Source organism: Cimex lectularius, unplaced genomic scaffold, assembly GCF_000648675.2.
Source record: "Cimex lectularius strain Harlan isolate CLEC.00 unplaced genomic scaffold, Clec_2.1 scaffold5, whole genome shotgun sequence".
Taxonomy (NCBI): domain Eukaryota; kingdom Metazoa; phylum Arthropoda; class Insecta; order Hemiptera; family Cimicidae; genus Cimex; species Cimex lectularius.
In genome coordinates, this window is record NW_019392993.1 from 3,151,586 (window position 1) to 3,176,717 (window position 25,132).

General features: G+C 33.8%; 1 protein-coding gene across 4 annotated transcripts in view; it reads left to right on the top strand.

Annotated features, from left to right (window-relative positions):
* LOC106666269 (H(+)/Cl(-) exchange transporter 7-like) overlaps positions 1-25,132 on the top strand; it is a 105,132-nt gene that overhangs the window by 70,866 nt on the left and 9,134 nt on the right. For 3 of the 4 annotated variants that reach the window (XR_002910813.1, XR_001340401.2, XM_014393349.2), the window contains exons 3-13: positions 15,271-15,469; positions 20,332-20,441; positions 20,558-20,701; positions 21,823-21,997; positions 22,053-22,184; positions 22,264-22,429; positions 22,487-22,625; positions 22,702-22,795; positions 23,145-23,314; positions 24,201-24,380; positions 24,438-24,650. Coding sequence is in view for 1 of the 4 variants with exons in the window: in XM_014393349.2 (XP_014248835.1) it covers positions 15,271-15,469; positions 20,332-20,441; positions 20,558-20,701; positions 21,823-21,997; positions 22,053-22,184; positions 22,264-22,429; positions 22,487-22,625; positions 22,702-22,795; positions 23,145-23,314; positions 24,201-24,380; positions 24,438-24,650 (1,722 nt within the window). In the remaining 3 variants the exon portion in view is untranslated. Of the gene's footprint in view, positions 1-15,270; positions 15,470-18,146; positions 18,737-20,331; positions 20,442-20,557; positions 20,702-21,822; positions 21,998-22,052; positions 22,185-22,263; positions 22,430-22,486; positions 22,626-22,701; positions 22,796-23,144; positions 23,315-24,200; positions 24,381-24,437; positions 24,651-25,132 lie in introns of those variants that run through there. The other variant, XR_002910814.1, reaches the window with a different exon arrangement.

The following is a 25,132-nucleotide window of genomic DNA, read 5'->3' on the forward strand; positions in this document are numbered from 1 at the left end:
ATTAATTATTTCAATTAATTATTCTGTTTTTGTAAGGTTTTGGTTGAGATGAAAAAGTAAGTGTCACGAGCGAGATTCGAACCCACGACCTTCTGCTCAATACGCGGCTGCTCTAACCGCTCACGATTACTCAAGTGGTTAGAGCAACGGCGTATTGAGCTGAAGGTCATGGATTGGAATCCCGCTCGTGACTCTAACTTTTTCATCTCAGCCAAGACATTACAAAAAACAGAATACCTACTAGTAATATCAATAAATAATCAATTTTCATTTTTATTTATCTAGTTTTGATTTAACAAGTCTATCATGAAGAAGCCTTGGTATTTTCTTTACTTTAACTTCTTTACTCCCGGTTCAGTTCTAAAATTAGTTTAACATCTACTAGTTTGTTATTGGAATAGATGATTTCCACTTCCTAATGGTAAAGGAATAACTCTGTTCTTAAGTGGTTGAGGTTTAATTAAGGACCGCCTTGTTATTGGCCTGGGTTTGTCTCTTGTTGCTTCATCAATTTTACATATCTCGTTAAATTATATTTGTGAAATGATAGACGTTACTTATTTATAACCGAGTCTTTCTACTTTTTTCATTGTGCTTCCATAATAATTGCATATTTCTATATAAACAAGTTAATAATAAATTGAACTTATCACCCATTACGATATTTTAGGGGCTAGGCCTCGGTCTTATCCGTCCCGCCACCAAAGTTAGGCTCCAGGGGTTATCGACAAATAGGTCATTTCAGCCCCCAAATCGTGCCGTTTTTAAACCTAGATAAACTCACTCTCATTCTTAAATACATTCTTTCATATTTATAAAACATTCACTCATGTTGGGTGATTGAATAGTCGATATTCCAACATCCTCTCACACTAAACATTCACACTAATAAATACATTATATTTAGTGGTCTGATGGACCAAATTACTTCTTTCAATTAATTAACATTTTATGTAAGGTTTTGGTTGAAATGGAAAAGTTAGTGTCACGAGCGGGATTGAAAATTGCAAAAAGAGGGAAAATTCGAAAGGTTGTAGGTTGGGGAGTTGGGGTCCGAGTGGATCGAAGTCATCATAGCTCAAGCGGTTAGAGCAGCGGCGTATTGAGCCGAAGGTCGTGGGTTCGAATCCCGCACGTGACACTAACTTTTTCATCTCAACTAAAACTTTGCATAAAAAGGTACTAATACATACATTCAAGCTCGATACACAAAAAAAAGATATACTCAAGTACTATGGACCTGCCCTTCCTACTCGCTCCTTTTACAGAGCCAAGAAATTTCTTTAATCAAGTGGGACACTTCGAGCAACCTTTCTTTACATGGTTACATGGCTTTACACTCAAAAGTTAGTGTCCTGGTAACAACCTGATAGTTGAAATACTGTAATTTATATTTTCCACGTACTTCGTCAGGCTTTTCCGACTTGAAAGAGTACACACTTTTCCCAGCTCTTTTCACTTTAAACGTTACTACATTTTCCTTGATTTCCTAATTTTTTCAGATGACTCCTGAACGCAAAATGGCTCACTTCTTCGGGAGCTCATAAGCCCGGACGCAGTCCTAATTCCGCCAAGGGCCATAAGGCCTACAGGTAGACCGGCGTGTCCGTGGGATCGATCAGCATGAGGCTTAATTAAATTAAGTCCTCTCAATGGGTCGGGGATCCTTGTTGACGTATCCTCACTGACGAGGAGAAAATGCCCAGTTCGCTCGCATTAAGCTCCACTTAATGCCTCGAAGATGATGAAAAAAACCAATAAAAATCTTTGCTTTTATTCATTAATTCATCACTGTAAATATTTTTAATTCTAAAACTAACTTAACTTTCATAGTTGTTTTTTTAACCATTACCATTTACATTCATACTTTTCTCAAATCTTTTTTTTATGAATAAAATATGATTTAATATCCAAATGAATATTCTTGGCATTAGCTCCCCAACTCGTATTTCCTATCCTTGTCTTGATTTTTTTCGGCCCCTTCATCGCTCCCGACCTTTTTAGCTTCCAACTTATCTCACTTAACTTTATCTGGAGCAAGTATCAATCTGGCTGAAGTCCCAGAGCACTATTTATACGCCGTGCAAAGTTATTACAAGCCGTGCGTCTTTTTTCAGTTTAAGCCATGCGCTTAATTAATTTGAATTCTGATGATCTCAGCATCCCCCATTTTGTCCGAAGCAGAGGTTGAAGCTATTGTTAACATGTTCGACTTAAACCGCAAAATATTGTACAGAAGGATTTTCTTAATTTTATTTTTTTATAGAGTTAATCATTATATTTTAACATAAAACCAAGAGTTCTTTTGGTTGATAGATATATTTATAATAAATATAGGCTTGAAATAATATCAAATGATCAGTAGCAAGCTAAAGATCAACTCAACTTGGCAGCCTATATTCCACTTACTACATATGACATTTTTTTGCTTTTTTTACAATCAACCTCATATTTAATGTAAATTACAAATACATCGAATTTACATTTATGAACAAAAGAAATATTCGTTGGAGGATATATAGGAAGAGAAAAAGAAAAAGTCAAACTTATCGACCCCTTTGAGCGCTTCCGTATTGTAAGCGAGGAATAGCCTTTGCTCGCCCCGCCTCGCTGTTTGTTTTAGGATTTCCAATTAAAACAAAACCCATAAAAGCCATGTAGAAAAAACAGCACTTTTTCCCTCAGCTAGCCGATAAGGAATATTTTTTTAAATCTAAACACACATCCCAGTGACGGCTTCTTCACAATAATGATAATTCACTTGCTCCCAATGTAAAGCCTTCTTTTTAAAAAGATAGTTCCTACTCACAATTAGACAACACACAATTAAATAACATCGATATACCTATCAACTGTGTTTTAGTGCCATTTGATGTTACTAATTTATTCACTAATATCCCTGTTAAAGAATGTACAAAACTCATAAAACAAGAACTTACGGAGAATTCTATTGAGGAATTTGTAAAAAATGATATAATAGACCTCTTAAATATATGGTTACAATCTAATTATTGTAAATTCAATAATAAATTTTATGAAATGAAAGGGTTAACAATGGGGTCTCCATTATCCCAACTTTGTGCCGAAATATTCATGGATAATTTTGAAATAATCTTTTCAAATTAAACAAAATATTAATTAAATCTGTTCTTTTCTGGAAATGCTATGTAGACGATATTTTATGCGGGGTCTCTAAACATTGGAGGGTCTCTAAAAATTCCTCCAACTAATTAATTCTTTACACCGTAATATAATTTTTACATTGGAAATTAATAAAGATGGTTGTTTAAACTTTTTAAACCTAAAACTGTCCATATTAAAAAATTTAATTGGAAGAAAACCCGTAACTACAGACACTATGATACCAGCGTATTCTTCTCACCCATGGACCAGCTGCTTTCATTTCGCTCATAGACTGAATGTTAAAACTCCCATTAACACCTGCTACCTATAAAAAAGAATTACAAACTAATAAAACCTTAGCAATGGATATAAAGAAATATTTATTCATAGGTTGCTAGTTAAAATAATTTTAAAAAATTAACTTTAAAAGAAAAAACTAATCGTGAGTAGGAATTATCTTTTTAAAAATATTGAACAACAGACTCACTCCGCCATTTATATTTCTCTTGAAAAACTTTGTTTCATTTTTTTAAATTTATTATTTAAAAATAATATTTAGGAATTTCATCGTTCTTTTGTTTTAGCAAGACCAATTTTCATTAAAAAAATTTTGGCATCATACGTTATTGGTCCAATTGAATGTGTATCGAATGTTCTTCGAGAGGAACTATTTCGATACGTAAATTAGAAGAAGAAAAAACTCAATGTGCCATTCCAGTTTTACAGCCGTAAAAGAAAAATAAACCGGCTCCCTTTTAACGTCACGTTCAGACTTTTTTTTTAAAAATAGCGGACAAATGATAAAATAACTAGGATTCACTGCGGAAATGTCAAGAAATCGGTCTAAAAGGCAAAATGCCACGGTTTATCCGCGGGTTCCTAGAAAATCGAAGATTCCGAGTCAGGCTTGGGTCCGTGCTATCCAGGGATCACGTTCAGGAGAACGGTATCCCTCAGGGATCGGTGATGAGTGTCACGCTCTTTCTAGTTGCGGTGAACGGGATCGCCGACTTGGTCCCCCCGCAGATAAAAAAAATGCTCTATGTCGACGACCTCTGTTTTTACCATTCTGGTAAAGATCTAACGGAGGTCGGCGGGGTGATGCAGTCGGCGATCAACGCTGTGGCTGCAAGGGCTGAGGAAGCCGGCTTTGCCTTCTCCTCGTCTAAGACCGTGGGCGTCCACTTCTGCAGACTGAGGAGGGCTCATAGCCCACCTCGTCTCTGCCTGGGGGGCGTGCCGGTTCGATACGTGGAGAGGGTGCGGTTCCTCGGCCTCATATTCGATGAAAAGTTAAGGTGGCAGTCACATATCGAAGATGTCGAAGTCCGNAAGTGTATCTGTGTTGTGTTTTATTATTGTGTCGTGTATTTATTTATAAGTAATTTATTTATTTATTTGTTTGTTGTAAGTGAGTGATCTTTTAGACTGTAGGGCCGATGGCGGAATATTGAGTACCCCATCGGCCACAACAGTGCAGTGAGAGGGGGCTGAAATGACTTTACTGTTGGAAGCCCCCGGGAAAAAAAAAAAACTAGGATTCACTAGTTATATGTACGGCCAAAAAGCCATAAATCTAGTTGTCATCCAGAAATAACGATCCAGGGCCTTGAAATTATCGGCAGGTGATATTAAACGGCTAAAGATAGATGTAATTTTAAAAATCTATCTACCACGATTGAAGAATGGCAATGTATTGAATAAAAAATTTTGAGGATAAAAAAAGAAATGTTTTACACGATTTTTTAATATTATAACTACAGATTTGATTATATACACGTTTAACGTTCTGTAACAAACGAGCCATTGGTAATTTATTACCTATTGGCATGCACAATCCTCAATTTCTAATCCTACGAAATAACTTCAAGATTTTACTACACAATTGGACTGTTGAATGTAGCAGTCATAAATCAACAAAAAATGATGATAATGTGTAAGTAAACAACCATATTCAACAGTAGAATAAACCATTTTACAAGTATCGAAAACTCTCAAAACCAACAAGCAAAGTCGAAATCGTCTAACAGACTCAACTAACAACTAAGATAACATTTTTCTATAGCAATAAAGTGAGATTGAAGTTTGATATGACTGATCGCATTGATTCTCCGGTTCTTAATAAATTTTGTCAGTCGCTTTCTTTCTTCTTTTGTTGGTGGTTGGTGAAATTCTAAAACATTCTGATTGCTAAACCAGCGAGAATAGGCGGACCAAAACAATTTTAGTCAAATATTTCTCTATGTCAGTATTCTACGAATTATAGGACTAAAGTGGAATTCATTCTTCTTATCGATGGATCTTGTTTTTGGTTTTTTCATCAACTTTATTAGGCTAATATACAATACAGAAAAAAAGATACAATTGGTACAAATTTCCAAGTTATTTTCAAAGTTATTTTGATACATTCTTAAATCTTCTGAAATTTGATGTTGAAATCCTAAACGCATGCCAAACTAGACAAAATACACGGACCAAGAAAATCTGGATGGATTAAACTAAAAAATACTGTCATCAAAAAAACCGATTTCCTGTTTTTTACACGACATAATGGCCAACTTTGGAGGTGCATATTTTTTCAATATTTTAAATCACAACACCTGCGCTAGGTCTCCTTTTTTTGGAAAATTTTACGATGAATACATTTTACGCTTTTTAAATGTTATCCTAGCTTCAGTCATTCATCAGTAAAATCAAAAATTCGGGAGCATATTAATTTTTGCATTTTTTACGAAACCTTCAAATTGAGCTGTGGAGCTAGGAGATCGTCCTGGAGCGACGCCCTTTAGCAAACGATAGGAAATTTTAAAAAGCTTTAAATTGGTCACCATCCACTTTACCCGATTTCTCAACCGTTTTCGAGTTATTCGCGATTTTTTTTCCAAAAAACGTGGTGTTTTACTTGCTCACGGTTATCAACAGCAGAAGCATCCCCAAAGGTCAAAGTAAGAAAAAGTGATAATTGTCACTTCCCTGGTCACTTTTTAAAAAAGTTCTCACAATGAATGTTGTAGAGAGTAAAATTTGCGAAAATATAACGGTTTAAAATTTATGCATTCTTGAAAATCGGGAGAGTGATCGGTTTTTTTTCTATGAGTATGTAAAAAACCACATTTTTTCTCAAAAATAGCGAATAACTCGAAAATGGTTAAGAAATCTGGCAATGTGAACCAATGAAATCTTACTAAAATTTATTGCTAAAGGGCGTCGTTCCAGGACGATTTCCTGGCTTCACAGCTCAATTTGAAGTTTTCGTAAAAAGTGCAAAAATTGACACGTTCCAGAATTTTTTAATTTGAATTATTTAATTATTTAGAAGCTAGGAAAACATTTAAAAAGCCATCTTATTTAGCGTCAAAATTTCTAAAAAATGAGATCTAGCGCAGGTTTTTGTCTTAAAAGGCAAATAAAATATGCATTTCCAAAGTAGGCCATTTTTTCGTGCAAAATCCAGGTAGTCGGTTTCTTTTGATGGGTAGTTAGTTTTCTACTTATTGTTTTGCGAAACACATGACTAAAGTGTATTGTCGTTAGACCGTAAGTAATCACCTTGGTCAACCTACTCTCGCTGGTTTTGTTAAACGCATTTTGATACATGATTGTATCGAACAGTTAAACCATTAAATACATCTAATAAAATAAAATCCTACAGTTAACACTCGACCATCCATCAAATGCCAGTATTTAAACGCCGAATTAAAACAAAAATCTAGAAAACTGTACTTAATATTAAAACAATCGATAATTTGTAGTTATTTCTAGCATGGTTTTAAAATTTGCTTTTGCTTTCTACCCAGAACAAAAGCAGAAGGAGCGAAGCTCAGACAAAAGGCTGGCTGAGTATAAGCTCGATTTCCTCAGTTTATGAATGATTTTTTCGGAGCTGTTCTTGTGGGCGCCCCGTAGATGAAACTAATTGATTTTCGGTGCTTTAAATATTCGACTAATCGTGTATACACAATATAAATTCCTGATAAAAGTTAGAATTAACAGAACTGTCTGAAATAAGTATAATTATCTTGTGTCCCTTCATCTAATGGTGGAAAATTAAATGCCGGAGAAACAGTTAAAGACCGAAGAAACTTGATTTCTGGTTAAAAAATTATCTATTCTAAACTTTTAGAATTTGCCTTCTATTCCTACAAATTTCTGGAACAAGTTAATGTATTAGGGCCGGCTATTCATCGGCTGAGTACTCGCCCCAGCTCGTATTGCTAACAATCGTAGACTTTTGACAATTAATTATCATACGGTTAGAACCTCATTTTGTAACAATGATGACTTATTTGAACTGACTATCCATTGGTACCGAATTACCAACAATTTTGTATTAAATTACCCCACAATCGATGAAAAGTTTCGAAATTGAAGATTTTTTATCAATTATTTTGACATTATTTCTTGATGGTGATGGTCTAATGGTGATCGGCGTGACTCGTCGGGTTTTCCATGGATGAAATAAGGTCACATGAGTAGTGACACGAATCTCATTCGGGTCTGTAAATTATTCACCCCATTTCTACTTCTAACGACGCCTCCACGACATGTAGGTAATCAAATGGAAAAATATAGCGTAATGAAACAAACGAATTTTCTCTTGAAATTTTACTTCGATGTGACCTTTCAACCTAGTTCATTACCCTCATCATCCCCCTTTCTAAAGCTAATTGGGCCCTAATCCCCCTCTTTAATTAACACACTGTCAAGGATCGCAGTGTAAAGGTGAAATTTTCCTCCACTTAGAATTCTCTCTAAATGAATAAAAGTAATTTTTGGAAGGGGGATAAACATACCAGAGAAGAAACGATGAAATAGAGTTCGCGAGTGCACTTAATGTAAAAAATGTAATTGACATAAAGAAAAGGTCAAAATGCTGCTCTTTAAAATCTTCTTGGTTATCATTATTTTCATAATGTTTCGTAATTTAATTATAGCAAGAAACTCACACACAATACCTACACAAGTTCATTATCAAAGATGACCTTTGGTATTTCACTTTTAAACATTTCAATGTTAGTTTTGCAAAATAATATATAGTTGTTGTTCTTTCCCCATCCAACCAACTGTCCATATATCATCCTTGAGCAGTAAATTATTAAAGAGCGACATAATTAAAAGTTCTCCGTTCCACGGGCAACGAGGCTGAAGGGAAGTTTGGGTCCAATAACAAAATCTCCCCGCCTACGCCCGTTATTTAGAACACCCTCGCCAACTTGATATCCGGATTTCTTTGAAAAAAAATAAAGACTGGAAAATGTCAAAATTAATTTGAGGAAGAAAAATGGTTGTCGGGTGCAAAATCCAGTGGTTGAGCCGGACGAGTTTGTAGCTCCCTTCCAGGGGGGATCCAAAAATCGATTCTGTGGCCGAGAGGCCTAGTTTCATCCTCATCTCACCCTTACTCAACCCGCCACGACCATGTAATGAGGTAAATGCTAGAATATATTTAAATTTATTTTTAATTCGGTTTCGTTTAGCATTGTACGTTATGTTTTTAGGCAGCCGGGCTCGGTGTAATGCAAAAATTAAATGTGCATAATATTCCTCGAGTTCAATTATCACGTCTAGAAAATTTTGCATTATGTTAAGGAGATTTCGTCGTAAGCTTAAATAATTATACCTCTGGAATATGGGCTAATTCGTTTAATTTAGACCAGAGATCCTTTTGTTTAGAGAGAGAGAAATTAAGAGTACTGCACAATTATCCATTAATTGTTTTCATTTATGCTTTAATAGCCGTTGTGTCTAATTTCCATCCATTATGAAAGATCGTTAATGGCTACTCGATTTCCGTCGCGGGATTTTATTAATTAGATGGTGAGTTTGATTTGCGGGAATACATCTCACGGAATGAAAATTTTAAAAAGCTTTAAAGCCTTTTTAAAGGGAGGAGAAACGCTGTATAGAGGAAATCAAAACGGGCCCAATCACCGCACCACCATTGACGAAAAGAGCATAAATGGAATGTATTTTGAATTTCTCATGCAATACACTGAAAAGGACTTTTTAAATCGAAAAAAAATTGAAACTTTTAAAAACTCCATAAATTTACCATAAAACATTCAGTGCTACGATAGAAATGATGAATGGTGGAGTGAGTGCGGTGTTCAATCCTTAACATCACGACATCCTTAACAACTTACTGTGAGTAGGACCTATCTTTTTAAAAAGGATTCAGTGCTACGATGTTAAATCGTTGTTATATTTTAAATGTTAGTTATTTAATTATTAACATTGCTCATAATATTCAATTAATTAAGGTTTTAAGTTGAGATTAATAAAGTCAGTGTCACGAGCGGGATTCGAACCCACGACCTTCGGCTTGATACGCCGCTACTCTACCACTTGAGCTGTCGTGACCTCGATCCCCTCGGGCACCAACTTCCCATCTCAACCCCACCTTTTGAGTTGAGATGGGAAATTGGTGCCCGAGGGAATCGAGGTCACGATAGCTCAAGTGGTAGAGTGCGGCGTATCAAGCCGAAGTTTGTGGGTTCGAATCCCGCTCGTGACACTGACTTTTTTATCTCAACTTAAAACCATAATTAATTGAATGTTATTAGTTGGTCAAGCAGACCACGAAAAATAGTGAGTTGTTCATAATAAATACAAAGTGAATTAAATGTATAACATAGCATGCCAGTGCGAGGAAAATTTCTTCGGTTAAACTGACAAAAACGAAGGACCCGTACACCAATACCATATACCATACAAGATCAATTAAATACAATGACAGAAAATACATTACACCTCGCATAAAACGCTCAATAATTCAGACAAGTTTAAAGTTGTTCCATATCGTGAAAAAGGACAAACAACGACATACTTGAAAACTTAAAGATAGATGAACACAACGTTGGAAAACATGAGAACCTACAAATGAAAAGAAATCGAACACAATAATCAGACTGAACTAAATTTTTAAAAAAGTCTTATTTTGGCATTTCCAAATCAAATTAATTTTTTTTTCCTAATCAAATTGAAATTTATCCGACCAAAATGAACTTTATCACTTTATCAAAATCAAATTGAACTTCTTCCAGGTTAAATTGAAATTTTTCCAGATCGAAATAAACTTTTCCCTAATCAAATTGAACTTGTTCAGACTAAATTGAACTTTTTGCAGATCAAAATAAGCTTTTTCTATATCTTTCTCCAAATTATCCGAATTGAAAGTTTGTTAAATCTTCCAGATTAAATTAAATTTTTAATCAAGATGCCAAACAAAGACAATGCCGACATGCCTCCTGATCCTTACAATGAATAAACGTATAAAAAGGACACGACGGACAAAATAACACACAGGCCAACCACTGAAAATGAATAAATGCCGGAACTTGTCGGACATACAAAATCACGGTGTAGAGAAACGACTAGGCTACAAAACGCTAAAGTGTATTTCATTTATGTTCTGTTGTTACGATTCCTTCAAAATAAAAAAATATATATTTGATTTTACGTGCTTCCACAAGACAAAAAAATGTATGTGTATGTGTTGTTTTTGTTCAGTTGGACACTTATCAATACAAATACATTCATGACGATGATTCTTTTTTCGCGATTCCATAAGGGCTTCAAATCCGTAAATTTGTCGACGTTTAAATTGCTATTTGATCGTTTTTTTCTGATATGTTTACCATAGAGTCGTTTTGATTTGACTGAAGTTTGATTAATTTTGTTTCTTTACTGAGCTTTATTTGATCGTATGAGTGATTTCCAGCAAGTCGTCCATTTTCACTCCACGATGCAAATTTTACATTGTTTGGTTCGTTTCGATGTCCGTTAGTACAAATTTTACTCGAAACGTGTCGAAGAATTTCTAAACGAAGAGCTTTTTTAATTATACATTGCAATGTAATATGTACCATAGAAATGCTGTGCCTCCAAGCTGAATTTACAACATTTACAGTGCCAACTTGGCTAAAACAAAGGGACCTTTGTCTGGCATTACTAAAAACATTCACAAGGAATTCCGTAATCGGTCTGCGTCAGTTTACAAATTCATGAAAAGACAGATTAACGTAATAACGCATAAACCAACCACTGAAGATGATAAAAAGCTTAAAGTCATTTGATTTTATTCATCAGGTTTGTCTTCATCCAGACAAAAGAAAAAAGAAAAAATATCGCTTTTATTTTAGCCATGTTTAATAATTGTAATGAAACAAAATGTTTTAACACGCTTTGTCAATATTGCTAAATTACGTTCTGAAAAATCGTAAAATCTTTAATTATAGACGGAATAGATCGTTTTATCATAGAGCTTGTTTAAAAAAAAATAACTTACATAAAAACTCTCTTATTTGAATAAATTTGTTTATTTATGTTTGAATCAATCTGTGGTCAATTTCATGAGAGCAAATTATTGGTGTTAAAACACCGGCTACAAATTATCAAACGTTAGACAGCGCAAGGCCAATTAACAGTGTCAGTTGTACAACAAATTACGAACTAACAGCCGTCCTACATACCAGATTCCAGCAACTAACTACACATTCTACTTTATAACATATTCAACTTTAAAATATTGTATCTGTAGAGTTAAAAATATACTGGACTAACATACATATATTAAATTGTACAAGAGAATATAAACTTTTATATTGTAAATTTTGAGAAAAAAAATTGTTTATGTTATTCCATGTACACAGTTTATCTTGAAAATACACCACTCATATTCAAATAATGTACTGTGAAAAATTGTCGGTAAATATACTTTGTAATATTCGCTGGGCTTTAGATACCTTATCAATGACCTACAGGATAAAATCCCAGGGTCAAAGGGTGTTTCGTTTAGAATCTCCCCTTGGCGTAGTAAAGGGCTCAATAAATCATCGGGTTAAAGGGAGAATTTTTCTTTTTGTTCGTCATTCAGAGCAGGATCCCAAGGGATTGGACTTGCCGGACTGAATACATATGTACTGACAGATATATTTCTATCCGTAAAACAATTTCCTTCGCCATGTTATTAATGCATGCTCCCCTTATCGTTGACAGATGTGGATAAAGTTCACGTCGACCCAATTCTGGAACAATAAAATGGTTACAGATAGATGGCTTTTTACACCCTGCAATTTAATTACATACATCCGAAAACAAGGAACTTTTGTAATTAAAACGAACTTTCAGGTAGGTTGAGAAAATATTAGATAATTGTAACGTTTACACATAAATAATATTGTTTTAATGCAATATTACAAGGAAAAACGTCACAGCTTTGCTCAAGGGGCACATTGCTTCTGTTTGCTAACTTAGTAAAGAGTAATTAAAGATTGTTCAATTGTCACGACCATGAACTATAAATAATTTTTTTTCAAATCATTAACTATTGAAACGACCAACAACAAGAAAAAATTGCTTAAATCTCCCATTTTCCAACAATATAAAAAGTCCTACCTTCCCATAAACTCTTAAAAATGAAACTTTACTAGCAAAAACTTTATAACTTGTTAATGCAAAATTTTTGGAATTTAAAAATTCTTTTTATATTTAAAACATTCTTTAAATATAAAAAATGTCCCAAATTTTTACTATGGTTTTACTTTGTCTATTTTGCTTCATTATTAAACAAAGAAAACAAGCAGACAAACAAATCGAATTGTACAAACTCGGATTTTGAAGGCTGGTAGCAGCTAAAAACCGTGATGTTGGATATCCTAGCTTGCAGCGTACATAGAATGAAAACTGTGAATTCGCATTTTAATAATTATGTCACAAAATTTGATGTTTTTCTACTTTTTGAAACGTTCCTGGAAGAAAAGGATTACCTTTTCTCACCATCGAGTTCACGGTTGGTTCCCGAATCACACAGTCGCATGGATACCTGCAAAAGATAGTCTCTCAACCTGAAGGGTCGCGCGTCTGAAGGCTGTCTCATCGCCATCAAATCGATATTAGAAACTGCGAGATTGCCGTACAAATTTTTATTTCGGAATATAATTTGATCAAGATTAAACTCAATAAAATTTTATTTCTGGATGCGGTTCCGGTGTACTGTATGTGAATTGGAAACCAGTTTTATATGTTGTACAATGCTTTAAATCTTAGTAATAACTAAATTCACTAATTTCGTGGTCTGCTTGACCAATTAATATATTACAATTAATTAAGGTTTTTAGTTGAGATAAAATTCAAAAGGTGGGTTCGAATCCCGCTCGTGCCATTGACTTATTTTATCTCAATTAAAAACCTTAATTAATTGTAACTTAGTAATAACTTACAACAAGCGGAAAAGGCGGCAAAACGAGCCGCAGCGACCCGATACGACTCAGAGCCGGCAGTCAGTCCAGCGGACGTTAAAAGAAAAATCAGAAATATAAGTTAAGAACAATGGCAAAACTGCTGGACTGAAATGACAGAAAAATATTAAAAAAATTTAAAGACACGGTCAAACCGTGGCCCGTAGAGAAAATGAAAAAGAAAGACAGAGTGATCTTAACAAGAGGATAGGGCATACACGTCGCACCCATAGCTTTCTTCTAGAGGGAGGTCGACAGAGGAGATGCCCACAGTGTAATATACCAGTGACAGTACTTCACATACTGGTAGAGTGGGAGAATCTAAAACAATATAGATTAAGGTGTGGCCTACTCCCAGACGGAAAGAAAATCGGTGCACAACAGTAACTCCCAGCAGAATTTATTGGAATTCATACTGCGGGTACTGCGAGTAGTGAAAGTACTACTCATAATACATAGTACGTACATAGTATGGCATGTGAGTAGACGAATGGGTGTATTTTGGGCTGGTATGAGATGGAAAAAATGTATTTGTGGCCCAGTTAGAAGTATCACCTCGACAGTCACCATACCTAGAGTGTGATGTTTGGCCGTTTGTGTAGTTGGTAAGTTGATGAAAGAGTTAAACATCATCAGTTGCCAGGGCGGGCAGGAGCCGTAAATGCAAACGAGGCGGAAATAAACTCTTCGATATTCCGAACTTTCTCGACAGGCTCACCATTGGCTTATTTGGCAGTGGTATTGAATTTGTTTGCCCGAAACTCAGTGGGTTGGTGGATGTGGGTTATGTGGATATGACACTTACTATACCTGCCCCTTTGCATTATGAATGTAAGCATTTATTAGCGAGAATGCCGTATGTGTATGAATGAGAACTCAAGTACTTCTACGGTCTGTTATCTAGGTTTAGTCGTTTTTGGTATGAATGAGAGGAGTGGTCAACGGCGGAATATCGAGTACCCCGGTGGCCCTCGGTGTGAGTATACGAATGAGTGTAATTATTAGCTTGTTGTAAGTAGTTATTGCCGAGTGAATGAATATCGAATTGTTGGCATGTGTTCGTATGATTAGATGTGTCCTAGATCATTGCAACAATAATTGGAAAATGAAGAAATATTAAAAATGTATGGATATTCTTTAAGTACAATATCGATAACATACATATATCATCATCACATCACACAAAACATATAATATAACTATATACAAAACAATCAACACATTCCACACATCAAACATTTCTACATAGTCTAATTCTTCAATAATTTAGCTTTCCTTTCCCTAATTATCCCCGTCTAATATAATCCTGAAAGGATAATCAGGCCGAACCATTACCCACGTTTTTTCCCATTGTCGGTTCCTTTCGCCTCAAAGAAGCCGACTCCTCATATAAAAATGTCTTTCTATCCCGACATCCTTTCCCACCCCTTCAAAATCCAACGTACATGAGCATAAAACATCAATATCTCACTGGCAATCTCAACACCACTCACAAGAATGACACATCTACACGGAAAACAAACACACAAACACTTTGAGTGATTACGAAAACTTTGAATCTAAAATTTTCTATCATTGTATAAATTATTTTTTTATCTAAAATTTTCTAGCATTGTATAATTTTTGCCTAGCATTTTATAAATTAATTTTTTTTCACATCCTGTATGAATTTGTAAAATTTAAACAATGTTCATAAATCCCAGGCCCTGAAGATGATCTCAATAAAGACCGAAACGTTGGCACGATAAAGAAAATGTTTTTCCAATTGCCAGACAGCACGACCTCCAAATAATAATAAAAGGATTTAATTTATTTTTATAGGTATTTGTACGACTAAAAAAATTGTAAATTTATAATTTGAACTGTAATTAATAAAAAAAAATTATTATGTATATCCCAATTGTTTCAGAGTTTGGATTATGACACATGCGAAAATCAACTTCTGGTGGACGAAGAGAGGACCAGGGGCTACACATACGTTGTGCAGACGGATGTCGCCCGGTGGTTCCTTTTCTTTCTCATTGGCATATTCACCGCCGGCCTAGGGGTTTTCACAGACGTCTCCATCGCATATTTGGCCGACATTAAGTACAAAGTTCTTAAGTATTGTATCCTTCATCGGCTTTAATTCACAGTGTTTTATGGCGAAAAAAATGTGTAAGCATGCTTTGCAAAAAAATAAGTGTCTGTCAGACGTGTTTTCACATTTTCCCATATTCAGTGTTGTGCTTTAGTCATAATTAAACTAGTAACAGAATATTAAAAAGTTAAATATCCTCTTGGAAGATTTGTGGGAAGGAAAGGAGAAAAACTCAAGTTTATAGACCAACAGAATTTATTTGCATATCGTTTCTTTTTCTAGTTGTTCATATTTCACAGTTGCAACTAGAATTTTTTTTAATAAGTAAATAATCGCGAAACAAAATAGTTTAAAAAATAGATAAACTTAGGTTAATTTGGTAATTTAGATTTGTCACACTTAATTTATTGTTAACATTTTTAGCAGTTATTGTATAAAATAAAAAAGTAATATCTGGAAAAATATTGCTATGAAGAAAGTTTTTTTTTTCTTTTTTATTATTACTAATAAATAAATAAGGTGCGGGACAGAAAGACAGCCCACTCAAAATTTTGCCTGTTAAAAAACTTTTAATCGTGGATAATATTTTTTTAATTCATAGCTTATTCTGCTAAAGTTTGAAAATATTATATCCATTAGGTGCTAATAGAAAATAATTTCAGAGAATCAATAACAATAACACTCAACTTGGCATGGTACAAAAAGATATCATGTTTAATAATAATAATATTCTTTTTTTTTAATAATTTAAAGGCAATAATATTCTTTATTAAAACACATAAAATAATACAAATTAAATTAATTAATATCCTAAGTACGCTTCACCTTTTTTTAACGCAGCAATCATACGATTGGGAAGCGAATCAAAATGGTAGCGAATCAATTCTTGAGGAAATTTCGCCCACTCCTACTATTTTTTTTTTTAATTCTTCAACATCTTGACACCGTCGATTACCACTGTAAACACTCCTGCCAAGGTGTCTTCAGACATTTTCAATTATATTAAAGTCTTGCCAGCCAGTCTAAAATTTGAATATTTTCTTTCCTTAAAAATTATCTTACAACTTTTGTCGTGTGTACTGGCGCGTTTTCTTGCCGGGAAATGCCGTTTTCTTTGGAAACCATTTGAAATTACGTTTTGAATTTATTTTCTAACAATGTGACATAATTCATTCATTCGGCCAGACACTATGTGAGTTTTGTGATCGTAGCCATGCCACCCCATATCAGAACGCTGCTCCTTCCCCCCGTTTGCCTCTTAGAAAACTCTTTTTTTTCTTTCCATAGGTTGTGATAATAGAGTGCCCAACCATCAGGACCATAGAGAGTGAAGGTGGTATCCCTTTCATTTTTCCTTTTGAAGGTCAGAGCTGCGCGAATGACCCTTTGACCGTTTTTTTTTTTCAAATTTATCGCTATATCAGCTTTTGCAGCAATTTGACGAGCGTTGGAGTTGGAAGCTGCCATTAAAATTGACCGTTTTTATCGTATTGTTAAGGCAGGAGGTTTTCCAGGAGATTTCTTTGTCCCATAGCTTTTTAAAATCACTTTTTTACTCCTACCAGTATTTTTTAAGATATCGGAAATGCAAAATCCTTGATTTTTCATTCGCTGAATAATATTTTTCTCAACCGATGTTAAAGATTTTGCTCACCCCATTGCACAGGTAAACATTATCAAATGAAAGCAGAAACAGAACTGGATTAGACTTATTTACTTGTAGGGATTTATTTTTATTTGTAAATAAACAACAAGTGTCCCACCCCAAATCGAGCATTATTTACTGATCCTTAGAAATTATTTTTTATTAACACCTAATAGAGATATGTTCCAATTTAGCAAATTAATTTATGCATTACAAAAAAGTGACAATCGATGGTCAGCATTTTTTTAAGATGAAAAAATTTGAGTGGGCTATATTTTAGTCCCGGACCTTATTTTACTTACTTTCACGGCGAATGGTTACTACACTACCTGCAAAACATAAACAATGCGGGTTTAGCATCTACGTGCGCCGTACGTTGGTGCGGAAAAACACAATGTAAAAAGTATAATATTTCCACACATCTTTGCATAACGTCTAAAATACTAATTCTAAGGTTGTAATACTTAATTATTTTTCAAAATGTATTAAAGCAAATTACCTGAAAAAATATATATGTAAATTTTAAAGCTAGCAAAGTTTGTTTAATACATTTAGCGATGTAGTTTATCGACCAGCTATTTCAATGCTCTCAGTTATCGTTGAACTGTTATCAGTTGACCACAAACCCGATAGCTGAGAGCATTTGTACAAATATTTACAAAAATACATTTGAAAATACATTTATACAATCCTTCTTTTTAAACATACTAATTCAGCTTATATTAGTGGAAACGAATCTTCCTACTAAGGAACCTTTGAACCCAAATCTGAAGAAAGTGAAATGTGTCAATTAATTAATAGTGAAATGTCGAAACATATCTGACAAACCAACACAGTGAGGATAGGTTACATCACCTCACAGATCACACAGAGAAATTTGACAAAAAAAATTATTGTGAGATTTTGCTGTGTGGTCTTCAGAGTGGTAAACCTGTAATTTGGTCATTACAGATCATTTTGGTATTTAGCAAGAGAAACAAAGTAACATTGGTGAAGCAGCAAGAGACAAAACCAAGCCACTAATAATCAGGTAATCTGTAATTAATTACAACCACTTAAAGACTGATTTATTTCTTTATCATTATGAAGAGGAAATCATCCATTTCAATAATAAACTAGTAGATATTAAACTAATTTTACAACTGAAATGAAAAAAAAATGTTCAAGTAAAAAATATACCACGATTTCTAAAAGTCAGGCAGGTTTATAACATCAAAACATAAACAAAAATAATAAAGAAAATAAATGACTTAAAAGTCCCCTTGAATTAAATCTGAATACAATGTATTTGCAGAGATTAAAGCCTGATAAGGTTAAACAAAGATCTATATTTAATATACAAAAGTATATTCATATAATGTTAAAATGTTCTACTATGAAAATTAAAGGGGCAGTTAAAAATATTTGGTACCAAGTTTTTTTATATGTATTTATTTTTGGCATCAGCTGATTGCCAGAGCTACTTGCAACATCATATAATCATGTACAATTTGTTCAAAATAACAATTAAAAACAACAATAACAAATTAATTAATTAATACAATAATTGCAACTATTATTTTAATGTAATCAGCATCCTTTGTTTATATTCTTCAAGAAGTCCTCTACTGCAGAGATCACCTCAATAGAACAGGAGCTTATTATCTTAGAGTATCCTACCATATTTCCCATTACATTTTTTATAGCACTTAGCATCTTCTTCCATTTCTCTTCATAGAGTGGACACAGAATGATTATATTTTCCAATGTTTCAATGCTACCACTTGCACTTATCGTCTTGTATTTGGTTTATCTTTTTTAAATAATATTTACAGACACAGTGAATGGACATAAGCCTCACCATCAACCTGCACGTCTCTTTTTTGAGATTGATCGTTGAAAACCAGGGTGTTATTGAAATGGCAGGAAACATTTTTTTATACAGCAGCCCCTTACCACACTCACTGTATTGAGTCTGCCAACTATTTATGCCTCTTGCCTTGGCCATTGGATAATAGTTAGCTTCTCTCGCTAACGAATCCGCTTTTTCATTTCCAAAAATTCCACAGTGAGCTGGAATCCAAAACAGAGGAGTTTTATTTCTTTATTTCTTCTCATTTCGACAATTAAGTTCCTTATTTTTAGTAATATGTAATTGTTTAATTTTTTTGCATTGACTGATTTAATGGTACCAAGTTTTAAAGACAAGAGGTAATCAAAGAAATGGGATTTAAAGGTGGAATGGGTTGGGGCTTGGCAGTTAGAGTGAGGAAAGGAATTTCATAGATTGGAGATAGGGGGAGGAAGGACTGAATGCAGTAATTCTATGTTTATGGGGGTTGTAGAGAATTTGACAGGAGTACAGAAGATCTGAAGATAAGGAGATAATAGATATAGGAAGGGGAATGGGAAAATATTATCTAATAAGCCAAGGAAGAATTGCTTTTGGTAGAATCACCATTTCAGCCAGTGTATAGATCAGTCACATGGGAACTTCTTGGGGGGGCCAAAGAAGAAACAATTCACTTGTCATTTAACCTTATCCTCAAGCTCCACAGCGAGTTCATCACGTGAAACTAAGTTTACGCTTACTAAACGGGAAAATGTGGCTGTCATGATAGAATTAATGGAGGGTGGAGAAGCGAGATCAGGAAATGTGTGAGATATGTGGCTTCCAGGACAAGGTCTGATCTAGGGCAATCCCAAGGTTCTTGACGGTTGAACAGAAGTAAATAGGGTGATTGTTAATTGTAAACAAAGGGATAAGAGGTTAGGAATAGATGAGAGAACAGGATCCAAACACAATAGCTTGGAAGTTTTGTATATTCAACTTAAAACCATTTTCCGCAACCCAGGAGCTAATTGAGTTTACGTTCTCCTGTAAATTATATGACACTTTTAAATTTGTTGTGTTCATATTTTATCTCACTTTTTTTTACATTTGTGTATTCACATAGTAGTGAATAGTTCAGCTACATGAAGAGATAATAATTAATCTAGCAATTAATTTATTTGTAATTTGGTTATTACCAAACATTTTGGTTTGCATATCCTTACTGTTAACATCATCTACTACTTTATTATCAGAATGGAAGTTTTCCTATATCTTGGTGGCTTGGTTTTGTCACTTGTTGCTTCACCAATTTTACTTTGTTTCTCTTGTTAAACACCAGTTTTGGAAGTCTGACAGACCACATGGTGAAATCTTACAATAAAATAAATTTGTATCATAGATGTGTCATAAATCCTTACAATTCAATGTACAGATATGGACAAATGTCTTTTGGAGCAATGTGTTTACCTGACATATGGAATGTGGCTTACTTTAGTTTTAGTACCAGTTCTTGTTGCTTCAATTCTCGTTGTCTATATTGAGGTAAGAAATATACAAATTTCTATTAAATTCTTAATAAAACAATTCTCAACATTTTTCCTTAAGAAAGTATGAATTTAAGCAGACAGAATATTTCTTATAGCAAAATCTTCTTTTAGCCTGCGGCCTCAGGTAGTGGAGTTCCAGCTGTCATCGGGTACCTGAATGGTGTCAAAATGCCTCATGTGGTAGAAGTGAAAGTGCTCATCGTTCGTATGCTAAGTACAATAGCTACATGTGTAGGAGGTCTCGCTGGAGGAAAGGTGAGTTTATTTATATGTTCATTTTTCATAATGATAACATTTTGCAATGAACAAAATCAATACAATAAAAAACATGATTTTTTAAACCATTTTTATGATTCTTCTTAATAATTGAACCAGTGATCATTTTATTTTTTAACTTTTACTTACCAATCTGAAAAGAATGTTATGATTACTCAGGTAAACATTTTAATTTTATATTGTAAAACATTAAACACAATGGTGCAATATATGAGATTATATAACAAGATTGTAAGTTGGCCCAGGTTGAACATGGCAAAAAGCTGAAGTATGCTTACAGACAAAGTCATGGTCAAGCTCAGGTTTATGAATTCATGAACTAATGATGATAATAATACTATGTAATAATAAAAAATTAATAATAAATATTATAGTAATAATAAAAATTTAAAAATGTGTTAAAAACATTACATAATATACAATTCAAAGCAGTTTTTGCCATGGGGTGTCTATCTGCCATAATAACGATTATGGTTTATAAAGTTTACAGATATATTTGTTTAATTTAAATGTGATAAAAATTTCATATTTTTATGGCATTTTTATTTTTCACAAAATGCTTCTTTATTTTCTTGTTGAAATCTTGTTAACATTTAAATAAACAACATCTTAAAACAACATTCGTAGTTTTTATACGTTTCAAATCATTAGAGAGCTCACTTGCTTTATAGCAACAAGTGGACCAAACCACCCTAATTTCCTATCAGAGGCAGAATCAGAACAATTATAATGGAATATCCCCCATTTAAAATGTTTTACTTCTCAAATATGAATTCTTAATTAGTCCAATTCTTAATTTATGTAAGTTGTTTAGAAGTAAGTTCTAAAAATTATGGCTCCATTATTGATTCATATTCATTGCTAATGTAAGCAAAGTTAATTTTCCTTATTAATAGAATCATTAGTCTTCATTTTGACTAATAAGTTATTATTAATAGTGTTTTGGTATAAAGCTAAACTAATTTTATTAGAAACATTTCTATACAATCAGTGTGTTAGAATTTGTTTTCAAAATATCATATACCCCAAAACATTTTTAAATTAACATAGTGATGTTAATTAATGTACACACTCTCATTGAAAAATATGCTGTGTTCAAGGAAGGGCCCATGATCCATTCAGGTGCTATAGTTGGAGGCTCACTAGCCACTTTGTGGCTGCCAGGTCTAGGCTCTCACTCCGTCCTCCATTACTTTAGGCAGGACCACGAGAAGCGTGACTTTGTCGCAGGTGGTTCAGCTGCCGGTGTTGCAGCAGCCTTCGGTGCTCCTGTTGGTGAGTAGCGATTGTTCATTTTGTTTGTACTTGATATATATATGTGAATTTGTAGGTGGAGTGTTACTCAGTTTAGAAGAAGGAACGAGTTTCTGGAGCCTTTCACTAATATGGAAGATTTTCCTTTCTTCCATGGTCGCCACATTTACACTCAATTTGTCTTTAAGTGCTGTTGAAGGACACCCTGGTTTGTTTTGAAATATTCTCTAAAATTCCATATTTTGTGTTTTATAGTTTAAAAAAATTTGCTAAAAATGATTTTATAGGTCAGCTTACCCATCCTGGTCTTTTGTTCTTCGGCAAGTTGAATGACACAATCACAAAATATGAAGTGTTTGAGCTTCCTATTTTCATTCTGATGGGTGTCATAGGAGGTCTCCTGGGAGCCGTGTTTGTGGCAATCAACATGAGACTCATGGTCTTCAGAATGAAGTATTTGAATATCCATTTTTTTTTTCACACAGATATTTAACGATTTTGTACATTTAGGCACATCAAGAAGAAATGGGTCAAATTGCTTGAAGCTCTCACTGTAGGCTTTCTCACAGCAACATGTGGGATGGTTTCAATCTATTCACTTGACTACTGCCGTGACTACACAGAAGCTAGCCCTAAATTTGCTGTTCAAGTATGTTGTCTAAACTCTTAAATATAAATTTTTTTAAAGTTCAGTTTTGAAATATGAATGTTTCTTTATTGTTTAGATGTTTTGCACTGGAAGCAAACACAATGAACTAAGTGCATTTTGGTTTCAAAAATCTGAAGATACACTCAGATCTTTATTTCATGATCCCAAAGGTACCTTTTCAATTTTTTAACTTTTTTTATATAGATAATTATCATAGAATTTTACAATTTAGTTTTTGTTAGCACCAGTTTGTCCCCTCAATAAGCAATTGGTTTATTCTTCCTATTCTCATTCAACAAAGTCTTAGCCCAACACCAAGACTTATTAACTTGATTTTACCAAACTCCTGACACAGTTTACGTACATATATTTGTCAAAACATGTTACTTCAATCCACCACAAAAGTTTTCTTACATTACTTTCCATTTTATGCCAGGAAACTTTTTTTTAAACGTGTTGATTTGATGTTTGAAAATAAAGACACCAGAAATGATTTTTTAAAACTTTGAATTTTTTCAGGTTCATACAGTGTAGTGCCTCTAGTCGTATTTTTCCTAATGTACTTCTGTATGTCCATAATGACAACTGGTCTAAGTGTCAGTGCTGGAGTATTCGTTCCAGCACTATTATCAGGGGCAGCTTGGGGCCGCCTCATAGGTATAGGAATACAACACGTATTTCCTGAAGCGGTAATTTTTTTATATTTTTTATTATTATAAAGTACAAATAAGTTGTTTGCAGTTATATATGAACAATGCGACACCAAGGATGCTGGTAACAAAAGATTTATTTCAAGCTGTGGGTACCTTTTTTGGCATTAATCCAAAGCAGGTGATATTTCCTGTGCCTTTCTACCCAAAAGCCAATTTCTCTTGGCTCTCATACAAAATGACTAATTGAACTTTTCTGATATTTTATTGCTAAGTTTTTTTAAATTCATTATTGAATAAATATAACAGTTAATTAAAAATTTAATTTTTATAAATGTATGTTTTTTATAGTAAAACAGAAATGTAAAAATGATAAGAATTTTTGGCTATGCTGCTGTTTGACTATAAATTACTGCATAAAAGTCAATCAGCACTGGAAATAAACTAATAATTGGCACGTAATTTGGTTGTTACTGATCAATTCAGTCTGCTCAGATACATTTCAACAGGCACATTAAAGATAGCAAAATTCTAAAACAGATAGACCAAATTACAGATTCATCACCTCGCACTTGGGGAAAACTCACAATAATTGACTTGTTCATAATCGACAAATAGTTATAGAAGTATTTCAGTTCAAAGAAATGGTGTTTTAATACAGAGGAATAATTTTTCCAAGCTTGTTTAGGATAATTCATTATTATTTATTATATTTTTACCTTTTTTTTCATGAATATTCTAATTTTAAGAGTGTAAGAATCACAACATTTAGCTTGTATACATTCTTGGAATGACTTTCTCTTACATTAATCAGACTATAATAAGATTATGATCTTTTTTTATTATAAATTTCAAATTTCTTTGTATTATTATCATTCAGTAATAGTATGATTATATTTTAAATTGCTTACATGTGTAATTTCAGGCTTGGGCTGAGCCGGCAAAATATGCTGTGATAGGAGCTGCGGCTCACCTTGGGGGTATATGTAGAATATCAATATCACTCACAGTGATGATGATAGAGGCAACAGGAAATATAACGTTTGGCCTTCCCCTCATGCTCACACTCATCACTACCAAATGGATCGGTGATTTTTTTACAGAGGTAAAAATGAATAATGTAAATAGGTTGCGTATTTCATCATCTCATCATCGATTGTAGGGGGTGTACGAGATGCAGATATACCTGAACGGAGTGCCTCTCCTACCTTCTGCACCGCCTCCTCTCTCGTCGGACATCAAGGCAACAGATGTGATGTCAGCCCCGCCTGTTGTTTTTCCATCAAAGGTCAAAGTGGCGAGGATTATAGACACTTTGGACAATGTGCCTCACAATGGTTTCCCTATTGTAGACCCAACAACTGCCACTAATCATGTAAGCAGTCTACTTTTTGTTTTTTTGTATAAGGAAAATTGTTGTAAGTTTTCCTTTAAAAACCAAGAGGATAACTGGCCCACCCCACTATGATTATCCTTCACTTTTTTGCCAATTGAAAGTCAATTTTTAAAAAGCCATGAAAATCGATTGTTAATTTAAGATAAAATTTCATTGAAGTTACATTATAAAGTCCAAGGTCCCAAAAACATTTAAAAAAATCAAAAATTATTTGATCAAGAAACAATAACATAATATATTTTATGGTTAATATAGAACAATCAGAATTAATGCTAATTCATTGATTTGCATGCTGGTGATTTTGGTAAAAAGAAAGAGACCATAGGGCAATGATTAATCGCTGCTATCTAGAACAATTACGGGGAAAAGAGAAAAATAGCATTCTCCACTTAACTTGTGGGGCAGGTCTCTCTGTTGTTAGAAAGTGTATGGTCTAAAGGGAGAACGGTTGCTTGTGAGAA